This window comes from Cervus canadensis, chromosome 19 (assembly GCF_019320065.1).
Source record: "Cervus canadensis isolate Bull #8, Minnesota chromosome 19, ASM1932006v1, whole genome shotgun sequence".
NCBI lineage: Eukaryota > Metazoa > Chordata > Mammalia > Artiodactyla > Cervidae > Cervus > Cervus canadensis.
In genome coordinates, this window is record NC_057404.1 from 51267330 (window position 1) to 51285050 (window position 17721).

General features: G+C 41.6%; 1 protein-coding gene across 18 annotated transcripts in view; it reads right to left on the bottom strand.

The window, feature by feature from the left end:
* The window catches only part of CAMK2D (calcium/calmodulin dependent protein kinase II delta), a 299674-nt gene extending 295479 nt beyond the window's left edge, over positions 1-4195 (bottom strand). For all 18 annotated transcript variants that reach the window (XM_043438243.1, XM_043438236.1, XM_043438242.1 and 15 more), the window contains exons 1-2: positions 4064-4195; positions 2357-2451 (exon numbers count right to left, since the gene is read on the bottom strand). In XM_043438243.1, the coding sequence (XP_043294178.1) occupies positions 2357-2451; positions 4064-4128 (160 nt within the window). In that variant the 5' untranslated portion in view covers positions 4129-4195. The remainder of the gene's footprint in view (positions 1-2356; positions 2452-4063) is intronic.
* Positions 4196-17721: the final 13526 nt, after the last annotated feature.

Sequence of the window (17721 nt, forward strand, 5' to 3'; positions counted from 1 at the left end):
AATATTCTATAAACTACTCTAATCAGCATGACAATACAAAATAAACTGACCATTTTGAAGGAAAAGTACGACAATATCTTATAGGTGAGCAGTAACAGGTAAAATTGACACAGCATTTTGCATTTTAGAAGTGATCCTCATAAAATTCACTGAATCCTCAAAACAACCCATGACACCATACGCGGATTTTTTTCCCACACTTTACTGAAGAGCAACCTGAGAAGTTATGTGACAGAACAAATTTACATACTGAGTACACTAGTAATAAAGCCAAGATTCAAACTGGGTTCTCACAGCTAAATCAAGGCTGCCAACTAGATTTATAATTTAAATTGTCACAATTTAATTTAATCTTTACAACAACCCAATGAGATAATAGCAGCTAATATTCATGGAATGCATCTTAAGTCACTTGTCACAAAAACCCTATAAAAGAGTTATTACTCAATTTTACAGATGAGAAAAGTGAGGCTCTTGGAAAGTATGTAAACTGCACAAGATCACTCAAATCACAGGTAGAGGAATCATAACTTAAATTCAGGGCATCCAGTTCGAGTCACCTTCTTCACCTCATTCTTCAGCAGGTTAAGACACTTGCTCAGTCACAAGAAAATTGCAAAGGGAGAACATGAAGCAAGCATTTTAGCCCTGACTACTTTCCGTAAATGTAACTGGAACAATTAAGATCATTAAATCCAGAAGGGGCAAGGTAGCTTCGGGGTACATTGTTCTTGAAAGCAGAGTTTGATCAAGTGAGGAACATCAGCAGAAAAGCAGCAAGGGTTTCAGCAGCCTAGAGAAGACTTATCTTCACACATTTGAAGCAAAAGTAAAGTGAAACGTATGTGAGCAGAGACAGGGGTGTTTATCGTCCTGGTGGAGCCAGTATGAAAGGTGGTGGATGAAAAAGATGATTCTAATTAAGAAATTAGTAAAAATGAAACACAAGACATTTACTTTAAAAGAAAATTTTAAAGCCACAGAAAGATAGGGGATAGGTGTTGTAACACCTCTAAAAGAACTGATACCCCCACTCTTGCCAAAAGTACCAAGCATACAGGAAGGAATTATATACTCACTGAAAGAATCTGACTACATTTTTGCATTTTTCTTTTCTACACTAAAGTGTCATGTACAATAGCAACTCCTTTTCACCATTAAAAATCCTCCTGTGGAGTAGAGAGAAGTGGAGAAAGAGAACATAATTGAGCATAACGTGTATCCCATTAGTTCTCCTGTCCTGAATCTACGGTGCTGTTTACTTTTACACAGAAGATGGTCCTCAGACTCATTAAAATCAGGTAAAAGAAATACAGACTTTCACTTAAATGAATAAACTAAAATGTCAACCTAAAGTACACATTAAAAGCAGAATCTGCAACAACAAAAAAAATCATGGCAGAGACCCGATGCAATGATACCAGATACCAGGAAGCAACACTTTTTAGAAGACAAATTAAAGAAGGAAAGCAGTCCTGATGGAATTTCTTTTCTCATTACTTAAATCAGGTCACTGAAATGGGCTTACATTATGGCATTTTCTTCACTTTAATTTCATCAAACCATAAATTCCCATGAAAATATTAATACCTTAGACACGTGCTCACAATAATTGGAATGCCTAACCTTTCAGTATAAGTACTTTTGCATGAGTTCAACAAAATAAAAAGAATGCAATGAGACCCCTCCAAGTTTTTTGCTTATGTCAACAGCTATTTTATGAGTATGAATTATCTTTGCAGTTATAAAGCATGTGTAAAATACATTACATGAGTGAGAAGTCTTACTGCAGATGATCAAGTAAAGGTCTAAACTGCACACAGAAACATCAAAATCAAGCTAAATTTCCTGGAATGTAGCAACCATAAAATGTTCCTCCCAAAGCCATTACTGTTAAATATACCTTAATGAATTAAGTTCAAGTGTAACTACAATTGAAATATATGATTTAACTGAGTTATGACCTATTTTTTCTCTCAAAAGCTAAAGGGAATAATGACAGTTGTGAAACTTACATTTTTCCATTCCAGGGTTTTTCTGAAAGTTATTTCACAGTGGAGCTAAAGGCAAAATGCACTTAGTGACATTTATTTGCTTTAAAATATAGTTATGCTATCACCCACAGAAAAGATAAGATTTTAATAACAACTTATCAAGTAACAATTGTATTTGATCACATTTTTAAACTGCACAAACCAAGAAGCATTCAGGAAGGAAACAACCTCAAAACATAATATGATACCTACAGCTACAATTATAACTAACTTATTTACACAGAACACAACCAACATACAACAGAACCAACAATCAACATGACAAATGCACAATTAACATACATGTGGTTGAGAATACCCACCCCTAGCAGAAAGCTTTTTGGTGTTGATAATTTTGGCAGCATATTCTTGTCCAGTAGGGATTTTCATACATCTTCTCACCACTGAGAATGCCCCCCTGAAAACCAATAATTAGCAGGTCATCAATATAATCAGCTTGATATTCTATTAAAAACTTACATCTGAGTATTTTTATTGAATTTAGTGAATTGTCAAATATCAGTGCACCCTATAGTAATATCTAGAAAACGAACAATTCTTCCTGGAAACTCAGACCTTCTTTAACGTTGAAAAACAAAAATAAATTTTACTTAACTGGGAGCACACATTATTAATCAACAAAATGAAAGGAACTGCCAATTATGACGACTCTTGTTTGCATATGAAATTTGAAAACATTTTACAATTCACACTCACACAGTACCAACTGCTCTGAGAAAAAATCCTGCAAAGAACTGAAGAGGAGCAGCAAAAATCTGCTGCCTATTTATTTTGGTAGGAAAAAAAAATTAATGTGGCTCCAAGTAGGTAAATATGGCGATTGTTTTCATTAAAATAAATCTTAGGAACATTTGTGTGTGGTTTAACAAATCCTGCTGTGGTGATTTCTCTCTGCCCTGTTTTGGGCTGGGGGAGGGGAGAGATTTGAATTAAGCTTCTCTTCCGACATATTCTCCATGTTTTAACAGCAGACAACAAAAATATATAGGGATATGATCTTCATTACAGTTAAAAGATATTTACAAGTTCTTTAATTCAACTGTAGAAAACAACAACGTACACATAAATGCACCTCTTAAGTAATGTTCGACATTAGCGATAGAGGAACTGGGGCTGGGTTTGATGCTACATAAATTAACGTTCACGGCTCGGCCCCTAGGTCCCTTTGCACAGGTTCTCAATAGGTCTCCTGTCTCCTTCCTTAACATCGCCAAGTAGTCCTGTCGGTCAGGTGTAGAGCTCGTTTTTAAACAACATACAACGTTAGGTTACCCCTGGGAAGCACTCTCCTGGTCTCCAGAGGGCTTTCCCACTGGCGGTGTAAATAAATCCTCCCAGAGAACTCGAAGATGTTCACGCAAATCCTAGGAAGGGTGATGATAAGCGGGTCATCTAGTGCAAGGAATAACAGTGGATATGGGACAGGGGGTCGAGCTCCTTTGGGAGGTTCTTTTCCTGGACAGAACAACTACTGGATGCGAAACAGACTCTACGCCAAGTTGAACTTTCGGCATCAATAAATATGGCACCGTCTGGGGCACTGAGTTCTCATCTGAACGTGGGTCGTAGGGCTGACTCGCCGGCGAACCCGGCGGCATCTCTATTTACAGAAAACGTGATCTATGTTGCATTTTACATGGGTTCTTGTTTCCTCTCCATACACACACGCGCACGCGCGCGCGCGCTCGCACACTTCTCAGGATGACAGCTACAACTGCAGGGATCGTAAATCCACTAAGTCTCTAATGCAGGAGGGTGGGGGAGCGGGCGAAGGTGGGCTAAGGATTATCAGAAAGGGCCACAGCCGGGGTGGAAGGTCTTTCCCCTTCGTCGTCCCCTCCTCTTATTAAGACACCACCTTCCTCCGAGCCGACACACCGGGGGCCCTCCTCCCTCTCCTCCCGTCTCCCCAACTCCCTCGCCCCACGCGGGAGGCCCGTGGGTCGGGGGTAACGCGACCCGCCCTCTGCTGGAAAGGGGACGTGCGAGTGCCCGGCAAAGGCGCTTACTTTCCGAGCTCCTCGAAAAGCTGATACTCGTCCGTGAACCTGGTGCAGGTGGTAGTCGAAGCCATCCTCGGTCCGGGCTGTCCCCCTGGCTGGGAGCGCGGCGGACGAGACGAGAGCAGACGCGCGGCTTCCCCGGGACTCGCCCCGCGGCGCTGTCACCCAGGGCCGCCCTCACTTTCCTCGTCCGAAAGTAGCTCGCCGGCGAGAGAGTGTGCGCAGGGGCGGGGCGGGAGGGGAGATGACCAGAGAGGGTGGCGTGGGGTCTCCTCCCTGCTGTCCGCCGATCCTCCTCCTCCTCCGGGCCTCGCTTCCTTCTTCTCCTCCCGACGCTCCCCCCGACCCCTTTCTAGCCCCTCTCCCCAGATGCAGGCGCAAAGTACTCAAGAAGAGGGGCCGGGAAATGGAAAACAGCCGGGCACGGGGCGAGAGGCGAGCAGTTGCGAAACGATCCGCACCGGGGCAGGAGGGGTAGAGGCGGAGGGGAGGGAGCCCGAGGGGGCGGAGGCCGCGGACCCGGGAGCGGACAGCGCGAGCCCAGCTGCAGCTGTCAGCAGGCGCGGGCGCGGGGCGCGCCGGAGCCGGCCTCCCTCCCGCCCGCACCTCGGCAGCCTCGCGCCCCCCACGAGCCCGCGGCGGCTCCGAGACTGCGCGGCGAGACGAAGAGCGCTCCGCTCGGGCGAAGCCTCGTCCGCCGTCCCCGGGCCTCCGGCTCCTCCCCAGCGCCTCCTCCCGCCGCTCCCTCCGCCTGCCCGCACCCCCTCCCTCCCGCAGCCCCCTCGTGCTGGTCCTATCCCTCCTGCTAGCGGCTCTCACCCCGTCCTCCCGCGGATTCCTCCTTCCCTCCCTCCCCGGGTCTCTCACGCGCGCACGCCCGTCTAGGGAGAGACCAGGTGGGTGGAAGAGGATGTGCGGGGGAGACGCCTGGAGAGAGTGTAGGTGAAGGAGGCGAGACGGGAAAATTACAGTTAAACCCGCAATTAGGCTTCTGCCAGAACGTGCGGCCGATTTAGCGGGAAGAAGCGGGGCAATTCACGGACTGCGGAAACTGCGGCCGGGGGTCGCGGGGGCCCCCAGCCTGGGTGTGGGCGCCGGGCACGAGAGACCGCCCCCCAGCCGGCGCCCGAGCCGCGGTGCCCGGGTAGGGCCAGAGGTGCAGACGCTTCGTCTCGGCTCGAGTCGGTGTTGACACAGTGGGGGCCGGATGTGGGCAACAGACTGCTTCCAAAGAAGGGTCCCGGCCTCCCCCAAGCCCCGGTGACGGTGCGCCCGCCCCGGCAGAAGCCACTGCGCCCGCTCCCGGGCGCTCTGCGCGGGGTTCCTCCCTCCCCCGCGGCCTCTTCAGCGAGGGGCGACGCCCGCCGCGCCACGTTTCACTTCTGATATGACGGCAGCCTCACTCTCCACCTCCGCCGCCGTTTTCTAGACTGGGTTGCTCAGACTCTGGCAATCCCCAAAAGCCTCTGCTTGGGCCATGAATGTGAACAGAAGGGAAGCAAGAACATCGCCGCCGAGCCACACCTTCCCTCCAGAGTAACTCCCCGGTAACCTCACGAAGTTCTGATAGTAAGGCGATTTCTCGCGAGATTTCCTCCTCCGGCGGCGGGGGCGGGGTAGTGGGAAGGTTAGGTGTCGGTCACGCGACCTAGTAGGGGCTGACGTCACTCGCATCATGTGACCAAGTCTAGTGCCTTTCGCTTTGCAAAAGGAAAAGGAGAGGTTGCATGTGCTCTTGCTTATGTGGTCAAAGATCTGATCGGATAGTAACATCTGACTGTACATGGCTGTTTGAAAAAGCACGTCGCGGTTCAGGAACACGTCTTATTCATCAGCATATCTGTCACTGTTTACAGTAAACACGAGAAAAAAAAATTATCCATTACATTTAACATAGGTGAATTGCTGATAGCCTTCCTTCCAGTCCTGTGTCTTTAATAAAAGCAGACCAAAACAAGAAGCCTTCTCCAAATTACTGCTTTTTGTTTTATAGCATGGGGAAGCTAAAAACCTTGGAACTCTATTGCTGTTTCTTCATCCTCAGCATTATGTCAGGAACTCAAAATTTCACAGCTGGAAGGTGAACCATAACTAGGAGGTACAGAGAGTCTAAGATTGAAAGGAGTTACTTACTGCTTGCTCCCAATGGTTGCTTTTAACTAGTGAATTAGTCCACGGTCACACATAACTTAAATCCATTTCCTGGTCTGAGGAACGCTATTCTGCCAATAACAGCTTTTACTAGAGTTCTTAAAATGTTTACAGTTTTTAATGCTTATAACAAAATTGAACTTTGTACATATTTTAATTTCCTAATCATAAAAAGCAAATGCTGTGTAAAATGAGCAATACAAGATGATACCAAAAACAATATGAAGAAAAGAAACAAGGTGTCTGTTAATTGGCCAGAAAGATGAAAAAAATCAATGTGGTCTAGGCTAAAGATTTTTAATATATACCTTAAATATTTGTCAACATGGTTCCAAAAGTTATACTGTAATAATTTAATGTTCTTCTCTGAATCTAAAAATTAAACAGAAGTAAAATTAAAACAATAAAGAAAGAATTTTACAACTTGGGAAGAAAATTGTTTTTTAAATATTGCAGTAATGAGGCCTACATAATTACTATATTTATCTCAGTTATTTAAACTACCCACAATTGTAAATGGTTACAATAATTGTGTGATACAATAAAGCAAGCATAACCTAGTTTTAATACTGATACATTACTAGACAATAAAAGTGTGCTTTTTAAGCAAACACTGCTTAATATATATTTTCATTGTTCCCTGATCTATATTTTGTACTACTTAAAGTATATGTCTTATTTATCAAAAACTGCTGCTGCTGCTAAGTCGCTTCAGTTGTGTCTGACTCTTTGCAACCCCATAGACGGCAGCCCACCAGGCTCCGCGGTCCTTGGGATTCTCCAGGCAAGAACACTGGAGTGGGTTGCCATTTCCTTCTCCAATGCATGCATGCTAAGTCGCTTCAGTTGTGTCTGACTTCGTGCGACCCTATGGACAGCAACCCACCAGGCTCCTCTGTCCACGGGATTCTCTAGGCGAGAATAATCAAAAACTGAAGATATGTCTAGTGCTTGGACCACCTACAACAATAATCCTTCTGGGGTTACTTACACTTGAAGGCCACATTGATTATCTTCTCTTGCCTCCTTCCTGGTCTCAGGCTTCTGCCCTCGTCTACTCTCATTCAAGAGCCAGAATGATCCTCTTGAAACCTCAGAACAAACCAGGCTTATGCTCAAAACCTGCTGAAGGCTTTGCACCATCTCAGTTGGATGAAAAACAAAATTCTCAAAAAAAAAAAATTAAAAAAAAAAAACAACGAAATTCTCAAACTGACTTATAAGGCCTTAGAGGATCTGTCCTCCACCCCACTCCACTGGCCTCCTCACTTCAGTTGGTGTCCTGGCTCACTCTCCTCTGGCCGCACTGGCTACTACTGTTCCTGGAGGAGGGACTTGGCATTTGCTGTTCTCTGCGTCCCAGAATGTTTATCTCTTAGTTGTCCTATCTCATTTCTTCACCGCCTTCCAATATTTTCTCAAATATTGTCTTATGGGGTGGCCTTCCCTGGCTGTTCTATCAATTACTGCAGCTCTTTCAGACATGATTTCCAGTCCCATTCCCTGCTTTATTTTTCCCCTCAATACTTATTACCACCTACAGTACTACACGTTTTTTCTTGTTGTTTATACTTCCTAACTAGAATTTAAGCTCCCCAGGGGCATGAATTACCGACTGTTTTGTTCACCGCACTATTTCTAGCAACTAGAACAGTTTCTGGCACATAATAGCTGCTTGATGAACTTTGTTGAATGGATAAATTAATTATTTGGGGGTTTAGATTAATAACAGGTTTTATATTAAGTTCAGTTCAGTTCAGTCTCTCAGTCGTGTCCGACTCTTTGCAACCCCATGAATCCCAGCACGCCAGGCCTCCCTGTCCATCACCAACTCCCGGAGTTTACTCAAACTCATGCCCATTGAGTCAGTGATGCCATCCAGCCATCTCATCCTCTGTCATCCCCTTCTCCTCCTGCCCCCAATCCCTCCCAGCATTAGAGTCTTTTCCAATGAGTCAACTCTTCGCATGAGGTGGCCAAAGTATTGGAGTTTCAGCTTCAGCATCAGTCCTTCCAATGAACACCCAGGTCTTATCTCCTTCAGGATGGACTGGTTGGCTCTCCTTGCAGTCCAAGGGACTCTCAAGAGGCTTCAGAAGTTGATAATTAACATACCATTAAGACTTCTTACTATGAGGGTGATCATTTTCAAAGTGGTCATAGTATCCCATCATTAAAAGTGTTTATGCACAGAAATGGATTTTTAAAATACAATAATAATTGACAGCAAGGGGAAAGAATCTAGTACTAATTTACTTGTCAAGGAAGACGGAATGTGTTTCCTTAGATATATTGGCCTTACTAAATTTTACATTGTAATAAAAGGCAGTGCCAAAGGTTTTAAATAACTAGATCTCATTGTGAAGACAAAAGTCAATGTAAGGAAATGAAAAATGTGGCTTGAAATGAATTTTTCATGTGCTAAATGGGCAAAAAATTTCTAAATAGTAGCCTATTTGGTTTCTCAATTGGTTTAATCACACAAAAATTGAGATCACTTGGTGTATTGCTTCCAGCTTCTAGATTTCTACTTTGCTCAAGGTGGAAGCAAAGTATTCATAATTTTATCATCTTTCAAAATTCACCCATGAATACTGGAAAGGCAATAACAGCAAATAAAGGAGAAGGGGTATGGGGTGGTGGATGGCTGAACAACTGTTGGTTTGAAAAGTAATAGTAAGCAGAGCCCTGTCACTACCTGGATTGCTAGACTTCAATCACATAAAATCACATCAATGCCAAGAGGAAAAGGAAATCTTGCTGTAAATGTATCTCATCCTTTTTTTGTGATAGCATCAGCTGACAAACAGTAGCAAAGAGATAGAAGACCTGAAAATGATACCACATACAAAAACAAAATGAGAATAAGGGATAGAAATCTTGTAATTAAAAATTGCAAGACTTCAGTAGCCCTACTAGGAAGGGATAAGTTTCTAATACTTAAATGAGCAAAGTGGATATTCACAGGTATTGATTTCCCCTTGCTACAAAGTGGCATATAGGAAACAATGAAATGATGACTGTAATAGGTAGATTTCTGTGAGAATTTTAGCAGGCTCTGTGTTGTAAGCCACTCAGTAGATTTCGAGTCAAGGGGGAAAAAGCAACTTGCCCGTTGCTCTTTTTCTGTTAAAGCAATCGGCTGTTGCTTTTTCAGTTAGTCTTCCTAAGGTACAGTAACCACATAGAGTCAGACACAAATATAGTCTACAAGCGAGTGGATTACCTGTTTACCACAGCATCCATTTATGCAAGATAAACGTGCAGATGAAACTAACTTTTCATAAAACAAAAGAGAGTAACAAATATTTGCTTTGTTTCATCAGGTGCTAATTTTTTTTTTTACTAAAATTAAAAATAAACATGCAACTAATCAAGAAAATAAGCAATATCCAAAAAGTAGCTCTTTCCCATCACTTTCAAGTATACTGGTTAGTATACTTGATGCTTCATGAACATATATGCATACCTACCACTGTTAAAAGAATTGTAGTAAGCAATTGTATTAAATACAATGTGTAAATTGAAATAATTGGAGTCATTAACAAACAAAACAAATTAGCAGATGCTGTCTTCCTCTTGAAACAGAGCAGGACCCTGTGGGTCCTAAACTCGGGAGCCTTTCTGTCCCCCATTTTCTTGTTTGTAGAGAATGGACTCCAGCTTCCATGACTTTCCCTGAGTTTCAAAGAGCAGATTCGAACAACTGCCAATCAAGGAAGGAGCTGCCAAGAAGCCACCTGAGGCTACTTTAAAGGAACCAGAGAGGCTCATTAAAATTTGTTGTTATTTAGTTGCTCAGGCTCCTATGTCCCTGGGATTTGCCAGGTAAGAATACTGGAGCAAGTTGCCATTTCCTTCTGCAGGAGATCTTCCTGACCCAGGGATCAAACCCCATTCTCCTGCCTTGCAGGCGGATTCTTTACTGTTGAGCCAATAGGGAAGCCCAATCAAGAAGATTTCTTGAGAATAGATTAGATGAGTGCAAGGCCCTGCACACACCCTCATCATATCAGCATCCCCACCTGAATCATTGAATTATTGCCTCATCAAATCCTCCTGGGGTGGGACACATAATTTTTCAGGGCAGGAGCCACTGTGTCCCCCTTTCTCTGGAAAAACAATAAAGCTATTCTTTCCTTCTTCACCCGAAACTCTGTCTCCAAGATTTAATTCGGCACCAGTGCTCAGAAGCCAAGTTTTCCGCATCAGTCTGCCCTGGTAATGACTCACTCACTACTGTTGCAACCCTTACCACTCCTACAGTTAGAATATTGGTCCCTTCATGGTGAGGAACAGCTATTCAGTTCCTCACCACGGCACTAACACAGGACTTGTACCTTAAGAGATGCTCAAAAATACCTTTTCTTTTTAAACATGAGTATACGTTATCATTAGTCTTTGTCTTCCAAATTATTAAAAATCCTCAATCTTTAGTATGGTATCATGAGTCCTCTTTGTTGCTGTATTTAATGGATGCTTTTCACTCTGTACATAACTTGACCTCTCTGTATCATTTCATACTCTTGACCTGAATTCTCTGTTGGTTTCCATGTCTGATAACCACATTCTCCACTCACAGCAACTCCCTGCCCCACTGCACTTCTATCTGTTCTTTTCTTCAGGCTCATTCCCTCCCGCTTTTCTCCGCCTATATGATAACTGGTTGCTCTTTGGTTTCCACCATCTTCAGTTCAGTTCAGTCGTTCAGTCGTGTCTGACTCTTTGTGACCCCATGAACCGCAGCACGCCAGGCCTCCCTGTCCATCACCAACTCCTGGAGTCCACCCAAACCCATGTCCATTGAGTCGGTGATGCCATCCAGCCATCTCATCCTCTGTCATCCCCTTCTCCTCCTGCCCCCAATCCCTCCCAGCATCAGGGTCTTTTCCAATGAGTCAACTCTTCACATGAGGTGGCCAAAGTATTGGAGTTTCAGCTTCAGCATTAGTCCTTCCAATGAACACCCAGGACTGATCTCCTTTAGGATGGACTGGTTGGATCTCCTTGCAGTCCAAGGGACTCTCGAGAGTCTCTTCCAACACCACAGTTCAAAAGCATCAATTCTTTGGCGCTCAGCTTTCTTCACAGTCCACCATCTTGAGCAGCTCTTTTTCTTATTTTACACAGCTTTCCCAGGCCTCCTTAATGACTCTTATTCTCCTGATTATTGTCTGGCTTAAATTTGCTTCTCCAGGTGTAGGTTCTTACACAAGGGGAGGGAGTTATTGTGGCAAAGTTATTGTCTCAGAGAGAAGGATAAGGAAGTGGAGAAGCAGGATAAAAACATAAAGAAAAAACCCAGCATGTGCCTTCAGGCAAAGTGTGAGGCTCAACCTGATCTACCAGCAGCTTGGAGTGTTTCAGGTGAGGACACTCATGATCCTTCACCAGGCAGTCATTGACCACTGGCTGGGGGGGAAGGGAGAAAGAAGGGATGTACACTCCCAAGGGGTCAAGCAGGGCCCTCCTCGCTTTCAGGCACATGGAAAATGAAAAAGGGAAAAACCAAGTCTGCTAGATATCAAAATGCTAATGACTGAAATCTTTATTTCCAACTCCCACTTCTCTGAGAGCTTCAGATTTGTGTTGCCAGTCCCCATTAGAAAATTCCTTCCAGAGAATCTGCCTCTATTTCTGATTAATCTCCCAGACTCTCTCTCTACCTGCACCTCCTCCATATCTCAGCAAAACTTGAGGGTCACCTGTAATGATCCCTCTCCCTTCTTCCCACAGCCAAGCATGAGTCCACACGCCTCATGTCATTCCCACGGTAAATGCCTTCTTTTAGGCCAGCAACTTTTCTCACTCATATTAAGGCATTAGGTCACCCTTTAGTGAATTCACACTAAAGAAATCTAATGTAGCTCTCCTCAGTGTGGATGCCATTATTAGCTCAACATATAGCCTTCTTTTAAAAAGAGGCCCAAATCTTTAGTACACTCTATCATGCATTTTCTGCTTGGGACCTGGGTAATTTCATAGATTCATCTCTCTTGTCGTTGTTCCATACCTTGTTTCCTAAACATTCCTAGAATTATCTATCCACTGCACTTCATTTCTTATCATTGGCCTTCTAGACCAAACCATCATTATCTCTTAACCAGTTTGCCAAAGCAGTCTCCTAACTGCTTTAATTTGTGCTCATTGAAATTCTTCTTGATAATCATCTAACTATTCAGTGGCCCATTTATCTAAGGTACACAGAGCTTTATCCTGTTTTTCATTCTGAATTCCTTTCAGGGTGCACTGTCTGCAGGCCACTACGGTGGGCTGTGATTTAACCCTTATATAACTGGATGATGAGCAGGGCCCTTTACTCTTTTTCCCTTCACATTCTCCACCCTCCTCCTTTAGGTCATGAATTCAACCAAGGTTTGGGAGGCATTTAGTAACTGATTTGTCTGATGGTGCTAGGAAGGCTCATTCTTAGGTCAGCCAAGGATTTTGTTGGTAGGCCATTCATGTTCTATGTCTAGATTAGGCCCTGTTAAAAAACCTAAAAATCCTCTAGATTGTCTGTCCTACTAGTCTATTATGATCCAGAAAATGTTCTCCCTTGTTGAATCTTCCCATATATAGAAAAGCACTAAAATCACTAAGATGTCTGTTTTGTAATTAGCAGTAATCTTTTGCCAAAATGTTTGCTTAACTATGGGCTTCCCAGGTGGCACTAGTGGTAAAGAACACGCCTGCCAATGCAGGAGACATAAGAGGTTCCATCCCTGGATCATGAAGATCCCCTGGAGGAGTGCATCACAGCCGACTCCAGTACTCTTGCCTGGAGAATCCCATGGACAGAGGAGCCTGGTGGGTTATAGTCTGCTGTAAGACCCTGCATAAAACTTAAACTCACAGCTCATGTACTGTGATTTTGTGACACTCTTTTAATTTAAATATCTTCAGAGGAAGGTAGCATCTCCTCCAACATTCTTCATTTTCAAAACTTTACCTTTTCAAATAATCAATGGTTTAAACTTGAAGTTACCTTTGCCAAAATTTGAAATTTCTTTTTTCATAATGTAGGAGCCAACACCAAGGATTTGCTGCATGCTGTATATCAGATAGACAACACCAACTGGACTCAGAATAGATGATAAAATATACTCAATTTACTACCATCAACCCTGTATAATTACAGTAACTTCTTTCCTATTTGCATGATAGGTCCTGCTAATTTATTACTATTTATTATAATTTATTATTCAGATACTATTTATTCATTTCTTAGATCATCTGGGCATCTGATATTTCTTATCTCTCTGATTATTTGCTTCACAGAGTGATAGCTTACAGTGAACGATGTCAGATTTGTGGTCTCCAAAGAACAAGACTTAGCTTTGGAACCAGGGACCAGGCTTGATCACTCAAGAGTTTTTGTGTAGCAGAGTTTTATTAAAGTGTAAAAAGGGACAGAGAATGCTTCTGACATAGACATCAGAGGGGGGATGGAGAGTGTCCCCCTCGCTAGTCTAAGCAAGGGAATTATATACTTTATAATTGGTTATTATAATAAATCAAAAGAATGTTTCAAGGTTGTAAAGATCTTACTAGACCCACTCCCACAATTTACATTTTAAGATAACAGGATTAGCCAGAAGGATTTTAGGAAGGAGAAACAGTCCTCAAGCAGGATACATTGTTGTTCTATAATTCTTAGTACAGAATTTAAACTGAGTTGTTTGTGGTTTAATCATCAGTTCCAGGCTTAAAGAAAAAAAAAATGTTTTAGGTGTCTAAAAAATGTCTAAGACTAAGGAATGTAGAGGAAAAAAAATGCATTTGTCCTTTTCTCCTCCTTGAGAATTTCAGACCTCTATCTCCTCTTCGAGAGTTCCATACCCCCCTCTCTTTCTTGGGGACCCTGGACTTCCTATCAACCTGTCTAGAAATTGACTCTCTCAAGAGCTAGATTGACATGCTCATTTATGCCTTCAAAAAGCAGAAAGAGAAGGGGCTTTAAAAATCTATTTGCTCAATGAGATAATGCATGTGACCAAACCTACCCACCAAAATCTGTACTATTCTCCTTCTACAGAAACGGGGGTGGATTTGAACACATAGGCAGAATATATCTTCCAGAGTTCCCTGCCTCCAGATGATGTTCTTGGCAAAGATATGTGAGCAGAAGTGATGTGTGTCACTCCAGGTTTTGCGCCCTCTGCATGTTCTTTAATGTTCTTCACATTTCCTAAATGACTGAAACTAATTCTGATAGCAGTTTGTAATCATCAGGTTGAAGACAGCAGAGCCACTGTCAGCCTGGGTCCCTGAGCATAAGGGCTGAGCTGCTGCTAACCCAGAACTCTGCTCTAGATCAAAGACATAAACTTCCTGTTTTTAAGGAAGCTGAGTTTTGAGGATCCTATCTTTTTTTTCTAGGTTGGTCTACCCTATCAAAAACAAAATATATAAATAAAACTCTTAAAATCAAAAGTCCTGGACAGATAGAAATTATCACTATAATTCAAAGATTATGAGTAAAATTACAAATGAATGAATGAATGGAAATAGGTGATTTAGGTATGACCATATTTTGTTTTTTCTACATCATACTAGTTTCCACTAGTGTGATAACTGAGAGTTAGCTTTGTTACAAAATGGCCCAACTCCAGTCATAACACATATCTATATGGTTCAAGTTAAAAAAATAAATATTAATGAAAGAACCAGTTTACCCTTTTCACTTCCTACTACACACACATACAGTCCTATTTTCATTCAAAAGGACATATTTTTAGAATTTCTGGAAGCTATAGCAATACCCTGCAAAGAGACAGGCACATTTCTCTTTAAAACCTCCCGTTTTCAAAGCTTTATTATATATGTGGGGGAAAAAAAAAAAAAAAGCTTCAATTAGTAGCTTATTTGTGAGCAACACTTCTTTTCACAATTATTTGGCTCATTTAACAAAGAAGACATGCCCTCAAATTAAGAGTGAAAAGGTGTTTTTGAAGGTGAAGGCAATTAAGCTGGGTGAGTTATCAAAGTACATAGGAAACAAAACAAAGGACTCCTGCAGCATAAATGTGAAGGCTTGTGCCACTGATTGTGAAGCATTTATTCTATAAATTGTGTGTTTGTGTAGTGGGCAGAGATTCTGAGGATGTAATGGAGAGCAAAGTAAATAGCGTCCCTACTTTTGAGTAGGGCTTGCTTTTGAGTGGGGGAGATAGGCATTAAATCACAAATAGGTATTAATTATTTGTAAAAAAAATTAATTAATATAAAGGAAGAATACAGGGAGCTATGAAAATGTATAATATTTGTCTTGGTGGGTAGGAGAAGGATGAGCAAAATGAGATTTGAAGGATAAGTGGGAATTAACTATATAAAAGAAAGTACTGGGAAAAGCATTCTAAGAGATGGAACACCACAAATTCAAGGAACCAAAAGAGGTCCATTGGATTAGGGTGCAGGGAACAGAAGGCCATAGGAGTGGATCAGACAGGCTCTCATGGGGAACTTAAAACCGCATGAAGAACAATATGGAAATACTGAAAAGGTTTTAAGAATGGAAGTGACATTCTGCATCATAAATTCATCCTGGCTGCCTTGTGGAGGATGAGTGTTAGCAGTTGAAAGAGATCAGCTTAAAAGGCAAGGTAAAGGAACATAGAGGCTTGGATTTAGGTGGTGGCACTGGTGAAAATAGAAATAAATGGATATATAAAACATACTTGGGAAAAGTAATATTAAAAGGTGAAAGATTTATGTGATCTGAAGAGAAACCAGAGTATAGGGAAAACTAATTAAAAAACAAAAACATTGATAATTGAAATCAACTATGTTAATATGAATTAGACAAAACTGCAGGCTATTGATGTCAACAATATGTAAACATACTGATGTGACTTAGATTTTATTTTTTGTTTTAGGAAAACTCTGCCTAGATAATATAGTACTATAAATCAGTAAATAACTTTACAGACTGCTTCAGGAACTCTCTTCAGATCAAGTTTTTAAAAACATTAATCTGCTCTCCTAGTCAAATAGCTTGATCATCAGGTTAGTTGTCCAGACTAATTTCACAGTATCCACCAGTTTTAAACTTTGCCCAATTCTCCATTTCCCTTCTTGAAAGATTGCTTACACCTCTTCAGGCCAGACCTCAAATCCTATAAATATCTCACCTCTAGGTACCTCTTTCTGAAACACTGCTAAGATCCTGTCAAGATGGTGTACTACCTATTTTAATGAGTTGGGAGTACTTTATTAACAGATTGTCTGAAGATATTTTGAGGAACTCAGCAATAAACTATAGGAAGTAGTTTCACAAACATTGGCCTAGTCATACAATGAAACATATGAAGTATTAAATTATGTTGCAGCAAAGTACTGGCATTGAACAATATCACAACATATTAACTAAAAATTCAAGTTACTAAAGGGCTTACTTTAACCCCAGTGTGATATGCTTGGTTGTTTGGACGGATAGATAAGAGAGAGAGAGAGAGAGAGAGAGAAAATTCTCAAAGGACAACCTTCTAAATTTTAACTGTGCTTATCTTTTGGGATAAGAATATGAATGAATTTTTTCCAGTATTTTGGAATTTTTCTTCACTGAATACATTTGTGTAATAAAACTAATGAATGCTATAAAGAGATAAAACTTTTGAATTTGCATATATTTGGGAATTGAAATATGTATTCCAAAATCAAAAAAATTAACTCTGTGGTTTCTTCCTTAAAGTTTTCTTGTTTTGGTGAGAGGGAAAATGGTGAGGAAGAATAGTAATAACTACTGTTTCCATGGTACAGTTTCACAGTAATCATGTAAGACACATGATACTTTTCATCTTATGAGTAAAAAAAAGGGGCTAAGAATTTAAATAACATTACTTCTTACTAGAAATAAGGGCCAGTTCAAGTTTTACTCTCAAGAGTATCTAAAATACTAACTGGTAGCATCTGTTAAGTATTTACCATGACTCATGACTCTCTGAGATAGTTTTCTATTGCATTAATTTTACAAATGAGTCAACAGGAACAGATCTGTTTATCTCAAGGAAGTGACAAGCAAGATAAGGAATCAAACCCAGGTAAGCTGAGCCACAGAGCCTGTATTTTTAATCATTATATGTTATCTTCCACATTTTTATTTATTTTTACTTTACATGCCACAGCTAAACACTCATACATATATTTTATATTTTTCAAATGGCTAACTCTGAAAATATTTAGCTACTTAGGACTGGCTGCTCTTTAAGGGGAGGGACAGTGTGAAAAGAACAAATGGACTACAGAAGCCACTTGGCTTCAGGGGAAAAGCAGCTGAATTTTCTGCTTCATTAATTAACTACACCAATCCCCAAGTGTCAAATAATATTAACCAGTCAACAGTTGCTTTTCCAGAGAGCTAGGTGACTCATTTTCTAAACATACTGCTTATGTAGCTATCACCTCCTGCTGCAGAATTTTGGCTGAGCCCAACCTTCCTCTCTCTCTCGGAGGTCTCATCTCCAGTTTTTGCTTCTTCCTGCCTCTGGTACCCTCGATCCTCAACCTAGTTT